This window comes from Prionailurus bengalensis, chromosome B4 (assembly GCF_016509475.1).
Source record: "Prionailurus bengalensis isolate Pbe53 chromosome B4, Fcat_Pben_1.1_paternal_pri, whole genome shotgun sequence".
Taxonomy (NCBI): Eukaryota; Metazoa; Chordata; class Mammalia; order Carnivora; family Felidae; genus Prionailurus; species Prionailurus bengalensis.
The window spans coordinates 94,416,195-94,434,856 of record NC_057358.1 but is presented as its reverse complement, the minus strand read 5'-3'; the positions used below and the strand labels follow the sequence as shown (position 1 = coordinate 94,434,856).

General features: G+C 35.8%; 1 protein-coding gene across 6 annotated transcripts in view; it reads right to left on the bottom strand.

Moving 5' to 3' along the window:
• The window catches only part of LOC122474035 (RAB3A interacting protein), a 47,607-nt gene that overhangs the window by 6,160 nt on the left and 22,785 nt on the right, over window positions 1–18,662 (bottom strand). For 4 of the 6 annotated variants that reach the window (XM_043564990.1, XM_043564988.1, XM_043564989.1 and 1 more), the window contains 5 exons: window positions 11,684–11,779; window positions 5,599–5,676; window positions 4,766–4,969; window positions 1,890–2,018; window positions 516–628 (listed from right to left, as the gene is read on the bottom strand). In XM_043564990.1, coding sequence (XP_043420925.1) covers window positions 516–628; window positions 1,890–2,018; window positions 4,766–4,969; window positions 5,599–5,676; window positions 11,684–11,779 — 620 coding nt within the window. The remainder of the gene's footprint in view (window positions 1–515; window positions 629–1,889; window positions 2,019–4,765; window positions 4,970–5,598; window positions 5,677–11,683; window positions 11,780–18,662) is intronic. The other 2 variants (XM_043564991.1, XM_043564992.1) reach the window with 1 other exon arrangement.

Sequence of the window (18,662 nt, the reverse complement as noted above, 5' to 3'; positions counted from 1 at the left end):
AGACAGAACCGATTATTTACCAGAGTGAGAATCCTTTATACGACAGCACGAAACAGGAGGACTATTCAAGTCTTTCTGGTGTCCTGTTTTCATGCTTGATAAGACCTGGTCTAATTCACTGTCTTTCCAAACTATTTTTAATGGCAACATTAGGAAGAAATATTCTACACCAAAACCTACTACACACAGCTGTTTCTATATGTATAACAAACAAATATTCTGCTTATGACCCACTAAACTGATTTTACGATCAGTTAATGAGTCACAACGGACGGTTTAAAAAAAATGTTTCTAACACCTAAGCTAACATATATGTATACTTTTGAATTAAAAGGGCTCTCCCTTTGATGCTACATTTGAAATGCTACAGCTTGCACTGAGGATTTGTCTTTAGCTGCACAAAATAGAAAACTAACAAGAAATTTAACCATTTAAAAGTAGGAAAACGAAATATTTACAAATGTAACATTTTTAAAACTCAGTGTTTTCTACAAGACACAGTTCTAAAAACATACTTTGGTCCTCCACATTCGACTGCAGAAGCTTTCACAAATCGAATAGGTTGTAATCCCACTGGTTCAATGCTTAGAGTATTGTTTTCCACAGCCTCCAGAACGGCTGAAGCCAACTTTAAAAAAAACAGAAAGTATCAGAAGCTATGCTGACATAAAAATATTAAAATTGTATTCTATAATAAACTAATCTTCAAAATTATTCTTTCCCCAAGCTCTACTGTAAGCTTAGTCTTAGCCAATGAAAAAGAAAGAAACTATACAATCTTGGTTTGAGTATTTTTACAACTCAAATATTATCATGAAAGGCAGGCAATTCAGTTATAGCTAAGTAACTTACCTCATTATCTGGAAGAGAACTGAAGGCATTAATTCCAATCTCTGTCCATCTCTTACCCACAATTAGCATCCACTATTAACACCACTTCAAGATGAATACCCTAATGCCTCATTTTGCTAAATTTATGCATATTTTTGAATACTAGTCATTCATAACACAGCAATATATACTAATTACAGCTATGTATTTTCTGAACTTGTACTTATGTGCACAAAAGAACTAGCTGAATTATCAAATATTAAATGCCCAGATGGAGATGGTAGCAACTGATCAACAACAGCTGAAACCAGCACGTTGCTTCAGTCTGGCAAGATTACTAATACGGAATATGGCCTACCTAGAAACAGACACAGAGACACAGTGAGTTACATACCTACATATCAAAAGTGTTTTACTGTTCATTTTAACTTCTCCTGACAAGTAAGGTTATAATTAAATCCTCTGAAGACTTAACATAAGACTCTTAGGATTACATTTCTTAGACACTGATTGACAGGATATTTATAGACAAACCTTCCATATGTACAAATTAAAACTGTGACCTGACATTGGTATAGTACCCTACATTTTTAAAAAGTTTTTGTATGTACTTAATTTGCTTCATTTTAACCTCTTAACAACCCTGTGACATAGGCAAGGAAGGCATTTTTTTCCATTTTAAAGATGAAGAAATGATGATTTTTTTTTATCATGTATACATAAACCTAATAAACACCTCAGAGTATAGAGAACTTCCCTTACCCTGAGTGTTGGGCTAAGTAAGAATCAAGAACTAAGCCCTACCCCCAGTGCACATTTAATACTTCACTCCAGTGTAACTAACACTTCACTCTATGAATGATCCTCTGCTCAGATAAGCAAAGATGTTCAGTAACTGAATGCCAGGAAATTATCATGATCTTAATACGGAATAAAGAAAATGGTAAATCACAACATGTTAGAATAATTTATTTACATAATAGAAAACATACAGCATGATTTAGCAAAACGTACAGGAACCACTCTAATGCATTCCTATTAAAATAAAAAAAAATTACCTCACTTTTTGAGAATGTTAAACATGGAAAGATATCTTCCTGATAAATTTTGTCTAAGAAAGGACACGATCTATCCATTGTGGGATCATCCTTCCAAGATCTGAATTCATTATACAGAGATAAGTCAGCCTGACAAACCAAAAAAAAAACACAAAAAAACAAAAAAACATAAAATAATCTTTTTAAGGGTACAAAACATAAAATCACTTTATAAAACTAAAACCTAATTTAAACATTACTGAAAAAGAAATCCTCATTTAAAATAATGAATTCAACCACTCTTGATTAGTTACAATACGGTACCAACTTTCTTAAAAAATTCAAGCTCTCAAACAAATCCAAATGAGCCCTTTTCAACGGACCCACTATGGTGTCCAATGATGCTACCATTGTCTCCACCCCACCCCTAAAAAGCGCTGGAGTTCCTCTTAAGACACATGTGCACACTGCTCTGAATATAAAACAAATGAGAAGTCTTTTCTGAAAATAATCCAAAAGTAATCGGGAGCAAAGTTAAATAAAGTGTTTGGCTAAATGGAGACTGACTAAATTGTGAAACCTAGTTTGGATCAAAAGGGACACTAACTGTTCTGCTATCACCTGAAGGCACTTTCAAAAGAATTTTGAAAATGTTTCTTGTATAAGCAGCAGGTCTAAAAGCAGCATATATATACCCTCCTAAATTGAATACCGTAAAACATAACATTTATTAAGGCGTATTTTGCCACAGCAACACCAATGACTACTGTCTGAATTATCAACAATAATCCAGGCTGGCACCTGCCTCCCGATTCACTCTTCAGTTGTCCTTCGTTCCCTCTCCTCTCTTAAATGAACTGTTCCCCAAGTATTCTTCCCTCCAGATGCCCTCTACTCAGCTCAATACCACCTGTCACATACAGAGCCACACCTGCCCCTGGCAGCCCACTCAAGGTAGTGCCCCTCATCCAGCTCTAAGCCACTCTCGTCCAGAAGCACTGGACACACCACAAACGACACACTGACTACAGCTCTGGCCTCTAGGACAGCTTAATCACATGTGCAGGTGGTTTCCATGGAAGTAATGAAAGGCTGAGTCTGAAATCCAAGCTTCCCCACAGACTTTCTTTTAAGGTATATAACAATACTTACATTTCCAAATTCATTTTCTTTGTAAAGTCTACCCTTTAATGGACATAAACCCCAAAGCAGGTTAAGTGGTATTCTAAGGAAAGATTCTAGTTTAAAGGCAGTAACTTAAACTATTAAGAGCTGACCCTGTGCGAGGAACTACCGTAAGCACTTCCTAAACACTTAATCGTCACAGCTGTGCAAGACAGACATTCTGCTCTTCACTGTTTTAGAGAAGGAAACTAGGGCTTAGAGAAAAAAGTAACTTGCCTAAGGTTACAGATCAAAAAACCAGTACAAGTTCAGATTCGTGTCTAAGTGACTTGACTGCAAAGTCTTGCATAATGTGTGTGCGTACATGCACGCACGTGTGCTTTAAGTGCTTTCAGCAGATATGCTGCAAATATCGTGACTGTCACTTTTTTTTTACAGAAACGTGGGCATGTTTCACTTTCTCTCCAACTGTTTTACCTTCTTCTAAGGCTTACACAGGTCAACTCTGTGTGTTTCCTTTGTCCAATAAAACTTTTTGAGGGGCGCCTGAGTGGCTCAGTCAGTTAAGCGTCTTGATTTCGGCTCAGGTCATGATTTCACCTTTAGTGAGTTAGTAAGTTCGAGCCCTACGTTAGCTCCAAGCCCACTTGGGATTCTCTGTTTCCCTCTCTCTCTGCCCCTCCCCTACTCATGTGCTTTCATTTGTTCACTCTCTCTTAAAAATAAATAAGTAAACTTAAAAAAAAAAACCTTTTTGATAAGTTTTCACAAAACATTAGAATACCGAATATATCTACAAAGCAAAAAGTTGTATGTTACCTATTCACATTTTAAGAGTTCATAAACTAAGAACTTTAAAACGTTCCATGAGAAAACACTTAAATTTCGTTAGTGTAAACAATGGAAAACAAGGTATATAATCACACACACTGAGAAACTGCAGCAAAAATGTAAGTTGTACCAAGCAATTAAAAATGTTAATTAAATTCAAAGAAATTAAGGTTATAACTTAAAAAAGTGTCTTAAGTATTTCATGAACATGGATTTTAGATTCTGTCACATTCAGATCTGGCCACATATTGAACTTCTCTCTCACTAGCATCCTTTTTATTAATAAGTAAACAAATGCAATTCAATTAAAGTAAGTAACAACCCTGGTTATTCAATTTAATAAACTCCTGGCTTCCATGCAAAAACTTAAGCAAATGAGCAAATACAACTTCTTAAAGATTAATGATGTACCTGAATAAAACAATGTAAAACAGAGCTCTAAAAAAGTGGGGGGAGGGACGGCTTAGGTCTATTTTTTGTTGCTTAATTATCTGAATTCACTCTAAGACTCAGTGAAAGAATACAAAATTCTACCTCTCCTAGAATTTAAGTAAAAACAATGTTGTGTTCAAGAAAATCACCTTACTTTCACACATTTCTTACATTCATATTTTGTTAGAGCATCCTACCAACAAATTCTGACCAGCCAGATCATTAAAGCCACCCACTCTGCTTTACATAAGACAAGACAGTTTGCTCCCTAAATGAAATAGCAAGAGGAAGAAACTTACCAAGTTTCTAGCAGGTACTCCAAGGTCAGCCAAGTAGAGAATGGAACTGGAGATTCCCTGAAAGCAGCCAGCTCTAGATAAAGCCTCCCCCATCTTAATATTGCATATTTTGTACTAAAAGTTTTGCTGGCAAAAATCATAACTGACACGTCAGTGATGAGAATTACTAAGTATCAATAGAGTCAGAGGGGACAGTCCTTGACGCGTTACCTCTTTGCAGTCTTTTACAATTGGCTGTATCACACTGAGGTCCTGATGACTGCCGCTCATAGCGCTGCTTGTACTTTTATTTCTTGTATGCCCCCTTTTAAAAGGTGTCTTTCCACCTGGCAGAGGCTCTTGTGTGGGTGATGTTGGAGAACTGGACAATACGAGTGTCTTCAATGCGGCTACTTCAGCTTGAAGTACATCAATCTTGAAAAGAAATCAACATAGTCCCATACACTAAGTTTTATGACAGATTCAGCTAAATGTCAGCAATTTGATCAAAACACTTTCCTTTCAAAGATGAATATAAGTTTAATTGGTATTTGTTGTGGACTAATAAAAAGAAAGTAAAACCAAGTTTTTTAATGTTTCTTACAGTTTAGATTCAGCTGCTATTCACAATGTTAAAGGAAAATTTTCAGATTATCAAAATGTCTAACACAAACTTCATGTAAATTTTGAAAATCTTCAAATAGAATAGTTTATGATTAGTTGTGGTTCATTCCTAAAACAATAGCAGTTTGGTGGGGTTTTTTTTCAGTGAATTAAGAAAAATATTAACTTTAAAATGTGATTGTCTAGTCCTTTTGAGAATACATGTGATTCACAAGACTTTAAATCCTTTGGTTCTAATATCAGTGAACCCCAACTGTTCACTATTAACTCTATCTGTGTAGTGGTTATTCCCTATTTTATAGTTTCCTGCAGTTTCCAAATCTTCTAAAATAAACACTAGTTTACAATAGGAACAAAAGCCAATTGATGTTAAAGTATCCTTAAAACAGGAATCACTGATTTCTTTGTACTTTTTTACTATGAAAGCAGCAAAAACTTACTTTTCCTTGTGCTTCCTTTAGCTGCTTTTCTGCTGTTGCCTGCTTAACATTTGCTTCTCTCACCATCTTATGAGCTTCCTGAAAAAGGTGAAATCTCAAATTTCGGAAACGCATTGAGCATTTGTTTTCAAAAATCTCTCAAAAAGTATCTACAACAGTAGCAAAAATGTACTACCAACTTTTAACCTGAAAATGAAGTATTCCATGTCAACTCCTGAAATAACAACAGTCGTCTGACAGAGAAACTAGTAAGAGTTAGGAATAGGTACCTTCTTTTGGTACCAGTATCACTGAGGTAGCCAAGTTCAATCCTCCTGGTGAATGCTTGTGTAAAAAGACTGTGTGAAAGAATAAACATCCCACATGTCAAACCCAAATTCTCAGTGGTTAGGTTTATGTAACTTGGGTCACAATATGCATACTCATATTATTAGTCATAGCAAAGATATACTGAAGGGACAGGTAAAAATATTAATACATCAATAATGCTGCAGTTTGTAGGAATGACAGCTGAAAAGCCTTAGGGCTTCCAATGAAAACATTCACAAAATGATATTAAGTGACAATTCTGTGCAGAGTTAATCTAAAAGGACAAATCAGAGATTAGCCTTTATTAAGGTCTTAATTTTTTGTACAATAACTATGAAACTCTGGGTATTTAATTCCTTTTTCTTTTCTTATGTTTATTCATCAAACATTTACTCATGACACCTTTTTGTGAGGTATTATTCCAGGTGCTAATAACCTACTGGGAAAAGAGACGGGTCCTTGTCTCTTAAGGAGCTTACATTCAGTTTACATTGTAATAATCAAATAAAATGTCCAAGGAAGAATCCTGGCTCTTATTCTAAGTGCAATATGAAGCCTTATGATCTTTTAAGGAAGACAGTCACTGATCTTTATTTTTAAAAAATTACTCTGCTGTATGGAATAATCCCATAAAGGATTAAGGATGGACTGGAACAGTACATAGGGTGCTTGAGATAATCCCTTGGGATATAAGAACACATATGTTAGAACTACATTTTGCAGTTTATGAGAAGGATGAAAAGGAGAGAGAGAGAGAGGGAGGGAGGAAGGAAGGAAGGAAGGAAGGAAGGAAAGGAGAAAGGAAGCAAGGAAGGAAATCGGCTTCAAAGACATTTAATACATGTTTGACAATGGCATCCTTACTAAGTCTGTCAACTTTTCAGTGGAAGAGTAGACATTCTCCACATCAGAGTTGACAGCAGCATGCCCATTTGTTCATTTGCTTTTCCAGTGCTGTAGTGAACTGCAGTTTGTTTACATGCCCATAATATGAATTTACAGATCACATTAGCTTAAATAAGAGATGCTTTACTATCAATGCCTTATAATGAAATGAGATTAACTGAAAATCTTCCAAGCACAATTACGCTGGTTATCTTGTAACGAAGTCCTTAAGAGCTGCCAATTTAATAATGAGGTATGCATTTTTCTTTTAAAAATAATAAACGTTCCAGATTTGCTGAATTCTTCTGACAAGTGGCTGTCAACAGATATCTATTTGGAAGATATTTTCAAAATAATAAACAGATCTCATCTGACCCTTCAGGATAAGTGACATTTTAACTACAAATGCAAAAGTAACTCATGTGAAGGAGAGATTATCTGTTTAAATGTTTGGAAATGCACTCTGCCTTCCTTAACAGCAGACTATGCAATTTGGACCAAACTTCACATGGAGAATAAACAGAAAAGCTGGACAAGGACAGAATTTTTTTAAATGTGTCTGAAGGCATCAGAGAACTAACAAAAGTAAAGAACTAGGGGACCAAGATCCAGGAGAAGATGTAAACCCAAAGAGAGCTGGAATTTGGGGTGCCTTTTCCCTTAGTGATATGAGGGATACAATAAAAGAGCGTCCCTGGCCCAAATGGAAAGGGAAGAGAGCTAGAAGGAGGCAGAAGCAACAGCTAAAAAGATAACGTATAGGGTTTTGCAAGGTGACAAAAGACATCAAAAAGTAGCTTCAAAACAAGTTGGAAAATTTTCTATCACTCTGCCATTCTGAAAGCTGAAAAAAATGCAAGTATCAGGTACACCAGGAGTCAGCAAACTTTTTCTGTAAAGGGTCACACAGTAAACAGTTTGGGCTTTATGAGCCATACGGTCTCTGCTGTAATACTCAACCCTGCTACTGCAGTGTGAAAGTAGCCATAGACAACACGTGGACAGTGAACGTGGCCGTTTCAATAAACATTTATCAGCACTGAAATCTGAATTTCAGGTTTCATGTCACAAAATACTCTCTTGATTCTTTTCCCTAACCACTCGAAAGTGTAAAAACCAATCTTGGCTCATAAGGCTGCACAAAAGTAAAGACAGGCTGTAGTTTGCAGACCTGATATAAACATTCATGTCTATACACTTCCAGAATTTGAAAACAGAATTTTTTTCCTATCTGGTTAGCAGTGACTCAAATGAAGGTGTTTTTACTCTTTCTTTCAAATAATGTTTAAACTCAACATTTGCTGATTAATTCACAAAGACATCGTTGGTATTAGAGAATACAAATTCACTAGAGAATATTCTAGAAAAAGTTTCACATAACCAGGAATGGAACTGAAAATTCAGTATAATGATTTAATATAGAGAAAGATGTATTTCTTCCATTTGGATCCATGTATTTGTGAGTTATTAGCTGCATTACATTTAATTTAAAATATGGAATTTAGACCAGAACTTCATCTGAATCATAAATTGTTAAGATTAAAATTCTCTAGAAAAAGGTAACATATGCAAGTGTACTACTTTCACTAAAAAAATATATACATATGCACAACATATTTTAGTGAGAATAAAACATTTCTGTACTATTATAAAAAATAAGCATTTACGATTGAGTTGCTTTATAAACTAGTGTTTTATAATTTATATAACAATTTATATATATTAGTATATACATGTAATTTATAAGTAAGTATATATGCTTTTAAAACAGTGCCTGTCACATAGGTAATTCTCAATATTACATATCTTCATCATAATAAAGGTACATGCTCAAATTGTTCTTTTATAGATTGAGTACATGATCAAAAAATGTGGCATCTACTGGGCTAGGTAATAAATACTAATGGCTTGTAAAATACGGACAGTCTGAATGCGAGAAAAAGGAGAGTCCTCAATGATGACTCCTTTTCTGTGGCTTCAGACGAACAGAAGTCCCATTTATGATTTCCACAGTACTTAAAGTAAGGGTTGGGGTTATGAATTTGAATCCCAACATTGCTCCTTAACCTCTTATGCCTCATTTTCCTCACAGATAAAATGACAATAATTTTCATTATATGCCTCATGGCATTACAGAGAGAAAACTAGGCATATTACAGACATTTACTAAAAGTGGTTGACAAAATGTAAAAAAAAAAAAAAAAAAAGAAAAGAAAAATCTTAAGGCTACCCCTCTTTTTTTCTTTGTAAAGCATTATTTCAACTGATTTCATTCTATATTATCTCAAAATCTGAGATACTAGGTGGGAATACATCTATATAACTTTAGAGTTCTTATTTTTGATAGTTTTTTTAAGACACAACTTTGCTACAAAGTATATTATATTCAAGATGATTCATACACAACAAACTCCTAATTTGAAGTTACATGTTAAGTTTGCCAAAGTTGTACAAATTGTTTATTCAAAATAATATTTAATTCTTAAAAAACTATATGTACACATACCTAAAATGCAAGCAAAAAGCTTTTTCATAATACAATGGTAAACTGAGATCATGAAGGCATAATTAAAAAGACCACAGAAAAATGTTTAGCACCTTTTCACAAAATTCATAAATAACTGGTTTGAAGACAATTCTCTTCATTACTGAAATTATCTTTAATTAATGTAACTTCTTTCCCAGAAAGAATACATAGTATCAAGGTTATTAGCCATTGTCGGGTCAGGGATAGATCAGGGACCCAAAACCTTTTTTTGGTATACTTTTTCATTCATTGCAAAACCAGCATTTCTGTTCCTTCACATCCCACTATGGAGAGGGAGAAGTTTCTCCTGTTTGTTCTCCTCCTACTTCATATAATAGAATATACATACAAGTGCAAACAAGAGGAACTAAGCAAGGCTAAAATTATGGGCAGGCACATGAGAAACTTAACACATTTGCTTTCTTATCTAGTACCTATACATCATTATGAAATTTTTCTGGCCAGACAATACTGGATGAAAAAGTCTAAGGTTTCTGCATACCCCTTCTGCAAACAAAAATGTGACAAGTCCTATAGCTCTTGTCTTCTAGAGCTTTAATTCCCCACTCTTCCCATCCTTACATTTATCTTCCTCTCATCTCTGAGGACTAGCTAACAAAAAATAATAATAGATCAGTTTTCCAATGTTCATGAAAGAAAATGATCCCAAAAAAGACAGAGGAGGGGCCAAAGGTGTGTGGCACAGAAAAGTCCACATCTGAAGAAACCCCCATTTAACCTGTTATGATGTTACTTACAACACTAAAAATGGTGGAGTATGCAAGTTGCTAGATTAGGACTATCACTGCAATGACCATGTAAGTTAACACAAAAACGTGTTATTTGAAGAAAAAATACAAAATATATTAGGATTACAATTATGTAAGAAAATATGCATACCTCTAAAACTGAAAAAAATGTTGCATAAATAAAAACAAAAACGGAAGAAATTTTTCTAAAATCTTTTACTACAAAGTTTTAAAAACAAATTTTTAGAGGAAAAAAAAGAAATTATTGATGTGATAATGACAGTAGTCATTCCAGTAACACATCAACCTTTCTGAATAAGGAACTTTTATCTTAGGGCCAACACTAAGTACGATGGTTAATTTTATGCGTCAACTTGACTAGGCCACTGGATGCCCAGATATTTGGTCAAACATTATTCTGGATGTTTCTGTGGAAGTGTTTCTGAGATTAACATCTGAATTGGTATGTGAAATAAGGCAGGCTGTTCTCCATACTGTGGTTGGGCTTCATCCAATCAGTTGAAGGACTGAACAGAACAAAAAGGCTGATCCCCACGGAGTACAAGAAAAGTCTTCCTGCCTTCAAAATCCAAGTGAAACATCAGCTCTTGTTGCATCTCAAGCCCGTCAGCCTTAGGACTAGAACTGCCCCATCAGTTCTCAGGTTTCTCAGACCTGTGTACCTGGACTGTAACTACACCATGAGCTCTCCTGGGTCTTCAGCCTGTTAACTCACTCTGCAGGTTTTGGGAACAGACAGCTTCCATAATCACGGGTGCTGATTTCTTAGATCGATCTCTTTCTATATACACATCTTATTGGTTTCTGTGTCTCTGGAGAACCCTGACTAATATGTCAAAAAACGCAAAATGACAATGTCAGTGGAACCCTTAATGAGAAACACTGCTAGAACTGGGCAGAAATCTTGGTCCTGTTGGCAGGAGGGAGATAAGTGTGGGAATGCGTGAGTGGCTCAGTCGGTTAAGCATCCAACTCCTGATCTCAGGTCAGGTCATGATCTTGCGAACCGTGAGATCGAGCCCCATGTCAGGCTCTGTGCTGATAGCACAGCTTGGGATCCTTCCCCCCTCACCCCCGCCCCAATCGCTCTCTCAAAAATAAACCTGAAAAGAAAGAAAAGAAAGAAAAGAAAGAGAAAGAAAGAAAGAAAGAAAGAAAGAAAGAAAGAAAGAAAGAAAGAAAGAAAGAAAGGTGGAGTGTGCCATCTAACAAGTAGGTGTGCTTTCTAACAATCCTCAAACCATCACCTATCAGATAGCTACCTCAAGGGTTTCCCATCTTTGTTCTGGAGTCACACTGTAAGATTATCTTAAAGTAGCCCCTAAATACTTAATAAAAACAGAATTAAAATTTACAACCTTTCTTCCCACATGGGCATTTTTAAACAACCTGATTGATACTGGTAGCTTACGGTATCTTTTCCTTTTCCCATCATTTTAAGTTGTAGACTCCATCTTAAAGATTTCATTTTTCTTAGATGACTTAGAAACTATGTAAAGCTACGCATTACTTTTCCAAGATTCCCTCAAAGAACAATTCTATGAATAGAAAAAAAGCAAGACGTTGCTCTTGGCCAAGACATAAATAGACCAACCTCAAACAGACTGGCTGTGAGCTCCTCCAGTTCCTGTCCGAGTTGATCTCGCACTTTAGAAAGCCTCTCACACTCTTCATCTTTTAACTTCAGTTCCTATGAGAAATTGATCATTTTACTTTGAATCTCCATAGTTTGAAGTTAGATTCAGCAGACTACATAATCTTTACTAATAAAATTACAAAATATTAATACTGTCCCCTCCTAAGGTTCACACTGAAAATGTTGATCTAGCACTTGCTGTGTGGAAGACAATGAGGCAAGTCTAAAATTACAAATATTTCCAACTTACATATTTAAATTTTAATGTTTCCGTCATGAGACATACAAAGATTAAGATTATATATTATATGTGAAATACACAATTCAATAACTTCACTCTTTTTTCCCTTAACCGTTCTCTGAAGATATTTATTTCCATCCAGGAGGGAATTTCTTTAATTATGCTTATCCATCTCAGTAAAAGTTCAGTGTGGTTTTTTCAAGTTTATTTTAAAATTTGTTCACTTATAGATAACTATGTACCATATGGCAATTAGTCTAAAATTTCCATTAGTAGACTGTACCCATTTAGCCCTGCAACCAGAAGTGAATGAAACATATTTGCATTTAAAACTAAGAAAAATGTTAACGACAAAATCACTTCCTAATATTTATACATGAGTTCTCAAAAGGTATCAAATAGATGTTTAAAAAATCCCTTATTAAGATGTAAATAATACGCAATTTTATATGCTGTCCTAAATTAATCTTTCAAATTTAGGGCTAAAAAAAATCCCACCTTCCTATATATTGGTCACAATTACACTAATGAAATAATGGATTTGTTGTGTTGTAATTGTGGTGGCAGCATAGAATCCCCCAAGGGCAACTCCTGAAAATCAAATATACCAACTGGAAGGTCAGAAGAACCCAATGAGTACACCTTCAACAAAACTACAGAAGGAAATCCCCACAAATCTTAGACTATGAGAGAACGTGGCTACACTACCAACACCAAGGAATCAGAAGCTATGTGGAAGGGACAGCAGGAAGTGGAAGTGACTACAGAGGCATCGTATGAAGCCTCAGAACCCAAAAATCATTACAAATACCCCAAAGGAGAGGACTCAGCCTCTCTGAAAACTGGGAGAACAAGTATGAGAACAAATGGAGAAAAAGGAAAAGGTTTTCACAGGCTCCAAGTTGCAGGTGGAATGCAAAAATGTGTATGTAGTCCTGACACAGCAAACAGTGCTGTAATGCCCTAAACTCTGAGGAATCACGCAGCATCCAGCAAAGAGACCCTTCTAGTACAAAGCCCACCCCAAGGGAAAAACGCTTGGAATCTGAAACCAAACTGCAGGACAGGAATAATGGACATAGAGAGAAAGAAGGCTAAGATATCAAAGGAGAAAGACGGTGGCAAGGTTCCAAAGGAAACAGATCGCAGAAAGTAGTGTAAGAAAAAATAATTATCTTTTCTTATATTTCTACTAGAAATACCATTTTTAGAGATAATGTTAAGCTTGTAAAGTTTGCAGAGGCACTGGGCTAGAGGAGAAAACCTTCCTGAACAAGGTTTACCTCTGAAAGACAGAAGTGGTTACACAGATACACCAATAACAACAGAAGGGAAAGCTCTTGAACATGAAACTCCTTGGTTTATCCTCCTCCTTCACAGGAACCTCCTCCTAACAGTCCAGGAAAATCCAATTCATTTAAATATGGAAAACAAACACAGATATGTGAAGTTACTGTTATAAAAAAAGTTAAACACAATCCAAGTCACCTATAAGGTAATCAGATTGGGATTAAAATGCCAACAGCAGTTTATGCTAGAAAACACCAGAATAACATTTTTTTTAATATTTAATTTTATTTTTGAGAGACTGCAGGTGGGAGAGGGGCAGGAAGAGGGGAACAGAGGATCAGAAGCAGGCTCTGTGCTGACAGCAGAGAGCCAGATGTGAGGCTCAAACTCCCGAACCATGAGATCATGACCTGGGCCGAAGTTGGACGCTCAACTGACTGAGCCACCCAAGTACCCCCAGAATAACATTTTTAAGATAGTCAAGGGAAACACTGTGAAATGAGAATTTTATATTTAGCCAAAGTATAAAGTCAGAGACAAAGAGTTATAAACCTGCAAAACTTCAGAGAATCTCTCTCCTATGAGTGACTGAGTGGCCAAGTAAAGAATGAGATTCAGATAATCCAGAAGAAGCTGGAGAAGCTTTAACGCTAAGGACTGAGGGTGAGAAGCAAACATATTTAACTGTAGAACTACAACTAAAAGATGACGATATCAAGAGAACGAAAAGACAAGCCTGGGAGAAAATTTCTGCAAAAGACATATCTGATAAGAGACTTTTATCAAAAATATATAAATTCTTGGGGCGCCTGGGTGGCACAGTCGGTTAAGCGTCTGACTTCAGCCAGGTCACGATCTCGCGGTCCGGGAGTTCGAGCCCCGCGTCAGGCTCTGGGCTGATGGCTTGGAGCCTGGAGCCTGTTTCCGATTCTGTGTCTCCCTCTCTCTCTGCCCCTCCCCCATTCATGCTCTGTCTCTCTCTGTCCCAAAAATAAATAAAAAACGTTGAAAAAAAAATTCTTTAAAAAAAATATATATAAATTCTTAAAACTCAACAGTAAGAAAACAAACAACCGGATTAAAAAATGGGCAAAATACCTGAAGAGACAATTCAACAAAGATATAAAGAAGGCAAATAAGCATATGAAAAGATATTCTGTATTATAGGTCATCAGGAAATGCAAATTAAAACAACAATGATACCATCACACACCTATCAAGAGTGGCCAAAATCCAGAACACTGACAATACCAAATGCTGGCAAGGACGGGAAGTAACAGGCTCTCCTATGCATTGGGAATTTAGCATGGCTCAGCTAGGTTAAAAGACAGTTTGGCTGCTTTTTATAAAATTAAACACACTCTTACCATATGATCCAGCAACTGCACTCCTTAGTATTTACCCAAAGGAGTTGGAAACAGGTTTACACAAAAACCTGTACACAGATGTTTATACATTCCTAACTGCCAAAACTTGGAAACAACCCAAATGTCCTTCAGTAGGTGAATGAATAAACTGTGGTACATTGAGATAATGGAATATTACTCAGCATTAAAAGGAAATGAGCTACCAAGCCATGAAAAGACATGGAGGAAAATAAATGCGTATTATTAAATAAAAGCATCTAATCTGAAAAGGCTACATACTCTGATTCCAACTATATGACATTCTGGAGAAGGTAAAACTATGGAGACCATAAACATATCAATCGTTGCCAGAATTTGGGGGTAGGGAGGAATAAACAGGTTTAGAGGATTTTCAGGGCAGTGAAACTATTCTGGGTAATACTACAACGGTCAATACATGTCATTATACACTTGTCAAAATCCATAGAATACAGAACACCAAGGGAACCCTAATATAAATTCTGGATTTGGGGGGATAGTGATATGCCAATATAGGGTCATTGATTATAATAAATTTATCATCCTGGGGTGGGATTGGATAGTGCTGAGGGACCATGCAGGTGTATGGGAACTCTGTACTTCTCTCTCAATTTTAGATGAACCTAAAACCGCTCTAAAAAAATTAAGTCTATTTTTTAAAAAGGGATAGAGCTGACAAAACAGCTACTTAAATGTTATGAGCTTTAGGAATATAAAAATAACAAACATTAAGGCACCTGGGTGGCTCAGTCAGTTGAGCATCTGACTTCAGATCTTGCAGTTTATGGGTTCGAGGCCGGCATCAGGCTCTGTGCTGATAGCTCAGAGCCTGGAGCCTGCTTCTGATTCTGTGGCTCCCTCTCTCTCTCTGCCCCTCCCCCGCTAGCACCCTGTCTCTCGTCTCTTAACATAAAAATGTTAAAAACAATTTTTTTAAATAACACACATACATACACACAAATAAGAGAAAGATGAAATTAAAGTCATAAACTTCTCAAATATTCATGGGGAGCAAAGGTATACAACTTGAGACTCACAACTTAACTAGTATAAACCTAAACATATCTAAGAGCAAGAGATTAAAACTGAGATAAAACTTTAAAATTCAATGATATAAGAGAAATAAACACGAGCTAGATAATTTCAGTATTGCTTATGGCAGGGAACAAAGGCAGTATCTCAAGAAAGGCTGGGAGATATATACATCTTTGATTAAAGGAAAGTAACAACTAGAACGGAAATCAAACCTTCCAAAACACCAAAAAGGAAGAAGACACGAAGAAAACAGAGCACATAAGGGTCTGCATACACACCCAGGAGCCATCTGAAAGCTATGTGACAGAAACCAGCCCAAACATAACAAATCTATCAATAAAGGTGCATGGGCGTAACTCACCTAATTAAAAGAAAATGATTTTCAGGTTGGCTTAAAAAAACAAAATCTATCTCTGTACTCTATACATAAGAGACACACCTAAAACAAAGTGATTCAGACAGATTAAAAAAAAGAATGGGTGAAGTATGCTTTAAAACGTAATACAGATAAAAATAAAATAGGAATCTGAATCTTGATATCAGACTAGACAGAATACAGGGCAAAAATCACTGATGACAAAACTTCAGAACGCTAAAGACCACAATGCAAAATGAAAACTTTAAAATACTGCCAAATACAAAAATACAGAAGTAGTCCTAAACAAACAGGAAGGACACACCATGTTTTTGAGTAGAAAGATATCATAAAGATGCCAATTCTCCCTGAGTTAATTTTTAAATCTGTAACTGCATAAATCTAATGCCAGATTCTTTCAAACTCTAAAATTTTATAATTTCCTATGAAAACTAAGCCAATTTATTCAACATTTCCTGCTAGGTGGTCCCTATGGTAATCCCTCAGGATACAAAACCAGCTAAGATACTGCCCCTAGAGAAATTTCCAATCCACTAGAGCAATACACTGTCGTTCATGAAGGCAAAATTCTTGAATAGCTCCCTATCATTTACCAAAGTGGCACGGACCTCACTGTAATACTAAAGGCCCTCTACAACATGTGCTCAATTTCCCTTTCGAGTTATCTCCCTTGATCCATACTCTAAAGCTAGAGTAAAATTGGCCTGATTCACCCGTTTCACTCCCCATCCGAGCCCATCCATCTGGTTTAACCTTTTCCGCGTAAATGTCTGACTACATTCTCTCTATGCCTCAATGTCTATTCTCAGTCTACCTATGTGAAGTTGAATTTGTAATTCGTGTAACTATTTCTCAGAATTTGTACTTTTCATTATCAGAATGTTACACCGTAACATAGTTATTCAAACTTCATTCCTTCAAGAAACATTAATTTTGTGTTGATTGAATGCTGATTCTTCTGTTAGCATCACGCATTCATCTAGGTGCTGGGGACACTTAGAAAAGGAGTAAACCCCCATTAATGATTTTCCTGTTCAGCGTAGCAAATCTTTAAACAGATTCACATGGCTATTCAATAAGGACTATAGTGATGCATACATACCAGAAAAAGTATGAGTTTGCCAAATGCAGAGGAAGAAATAAAAGAGTATGTTTTATAGTAGCTAAAGACGAGGAGGGATAACCACCACAAAAAGATAATGCCAGCAACTTAGGTTTATGACCTGTCCTGAAAAGCACTGCCTTGGAAATCAGGATTTCCTTTAAAGACAAAGGGAAATTATCTCAAAGGCAAATGGGAAGTCACTGAAAGATTTTAAACAGGATAGCAACAATCAGATCTGCAATTCAAAGTGGTAACTTGGAAGTGTAGAGACGTTAAAAAAAGACTAGATACAAGAAAAACAGTTCACTCATCACTGGTATACTTTAGGCAGCAGATACAAATTTAGAGTGGTAGTACTAAAGAAAAGAAATTTGATACTCAAACCACAGAACATTAGGTCTCTGATCAAGTATATTCCAAACTTAAGACTACTGTATTTAAGATAAACATTTAATACATCAAGAAAGAAAAAGTGCTGTTAATGAAACTATGTTTTTTTTCTACTTAGACTTTTCATTTTACACTTATAGGAAGAACTCTTTTAAGCTGACAGAGACAAAGATTTTTATTCTTTTTTTAAATATTTTTCTGTTTCAATGCTATCATAATGAGGTTATTTTGAAGACATTTAAGCCAGTAATTAAGACCAACAAATAAACCCAACTCACAGAATTCAACTGAATTAATCATATGAACAACTACAACCAAGTTCACACACAAGTAGGCAATGATGAGTGTCATGAAGGTTAAAATCGGAAAAAAAAAATGTACAACTCCGTATCAGTAAACATGACCGTGTATACATGTCTTTTCTCCCCAACTAGTAAACACCTTAAAGACAGGGTCAAGTCTAATTTATTTTTGCCCCCTACAGGGCTTCAAACAATGCTGTTAATACTTTGGTTACTCAAGAAATATATCTGTTTATAAAAGAACATAGTACATGTTTATGAACATCCATGGCCACAGTTAGTAGAACCATGCTAAATATGGATTTGATACAGGTACGTGTTTTTGAGTGACTTTATCTGGCTGCAAGTCATTCCACTGAATTTTATTTTCCAAGTTATTTCACTCTCTTTTAAGGAAGAGTAATTAAAAGCTGAAAGTAACACATTATACCAGAGGGTCTCACACTTAGTAAATATAAGAAACAATGAGGGAGTTTATTAAAAATGCATATCTCCAAGCCTCAGCATGATAATATTATTTCAGCAGAATTTGGGACAGAGTCCAGGAAGCAACACTTTATTTTATTTATTTTTAATTTAAATCCAAGTTAGTTAACATATAGTGTAATAATTTCAGAAACAGAATTTAGTGATTCATCACTTACATAACCAGTGCTCAGCCCAACAAGTGTCCTCCTTAATGCCTCTCACCCTTCTAGACCTTCCCCCCACCCAATACCCTGCCAGCAATCCTGTTTGTTTTTTGTATTTAAGAGTCTCTTATGGTTTGTCTCTGTTTTTTTATCTTATTTGTGCTTCCCTTTCCCTATGTTC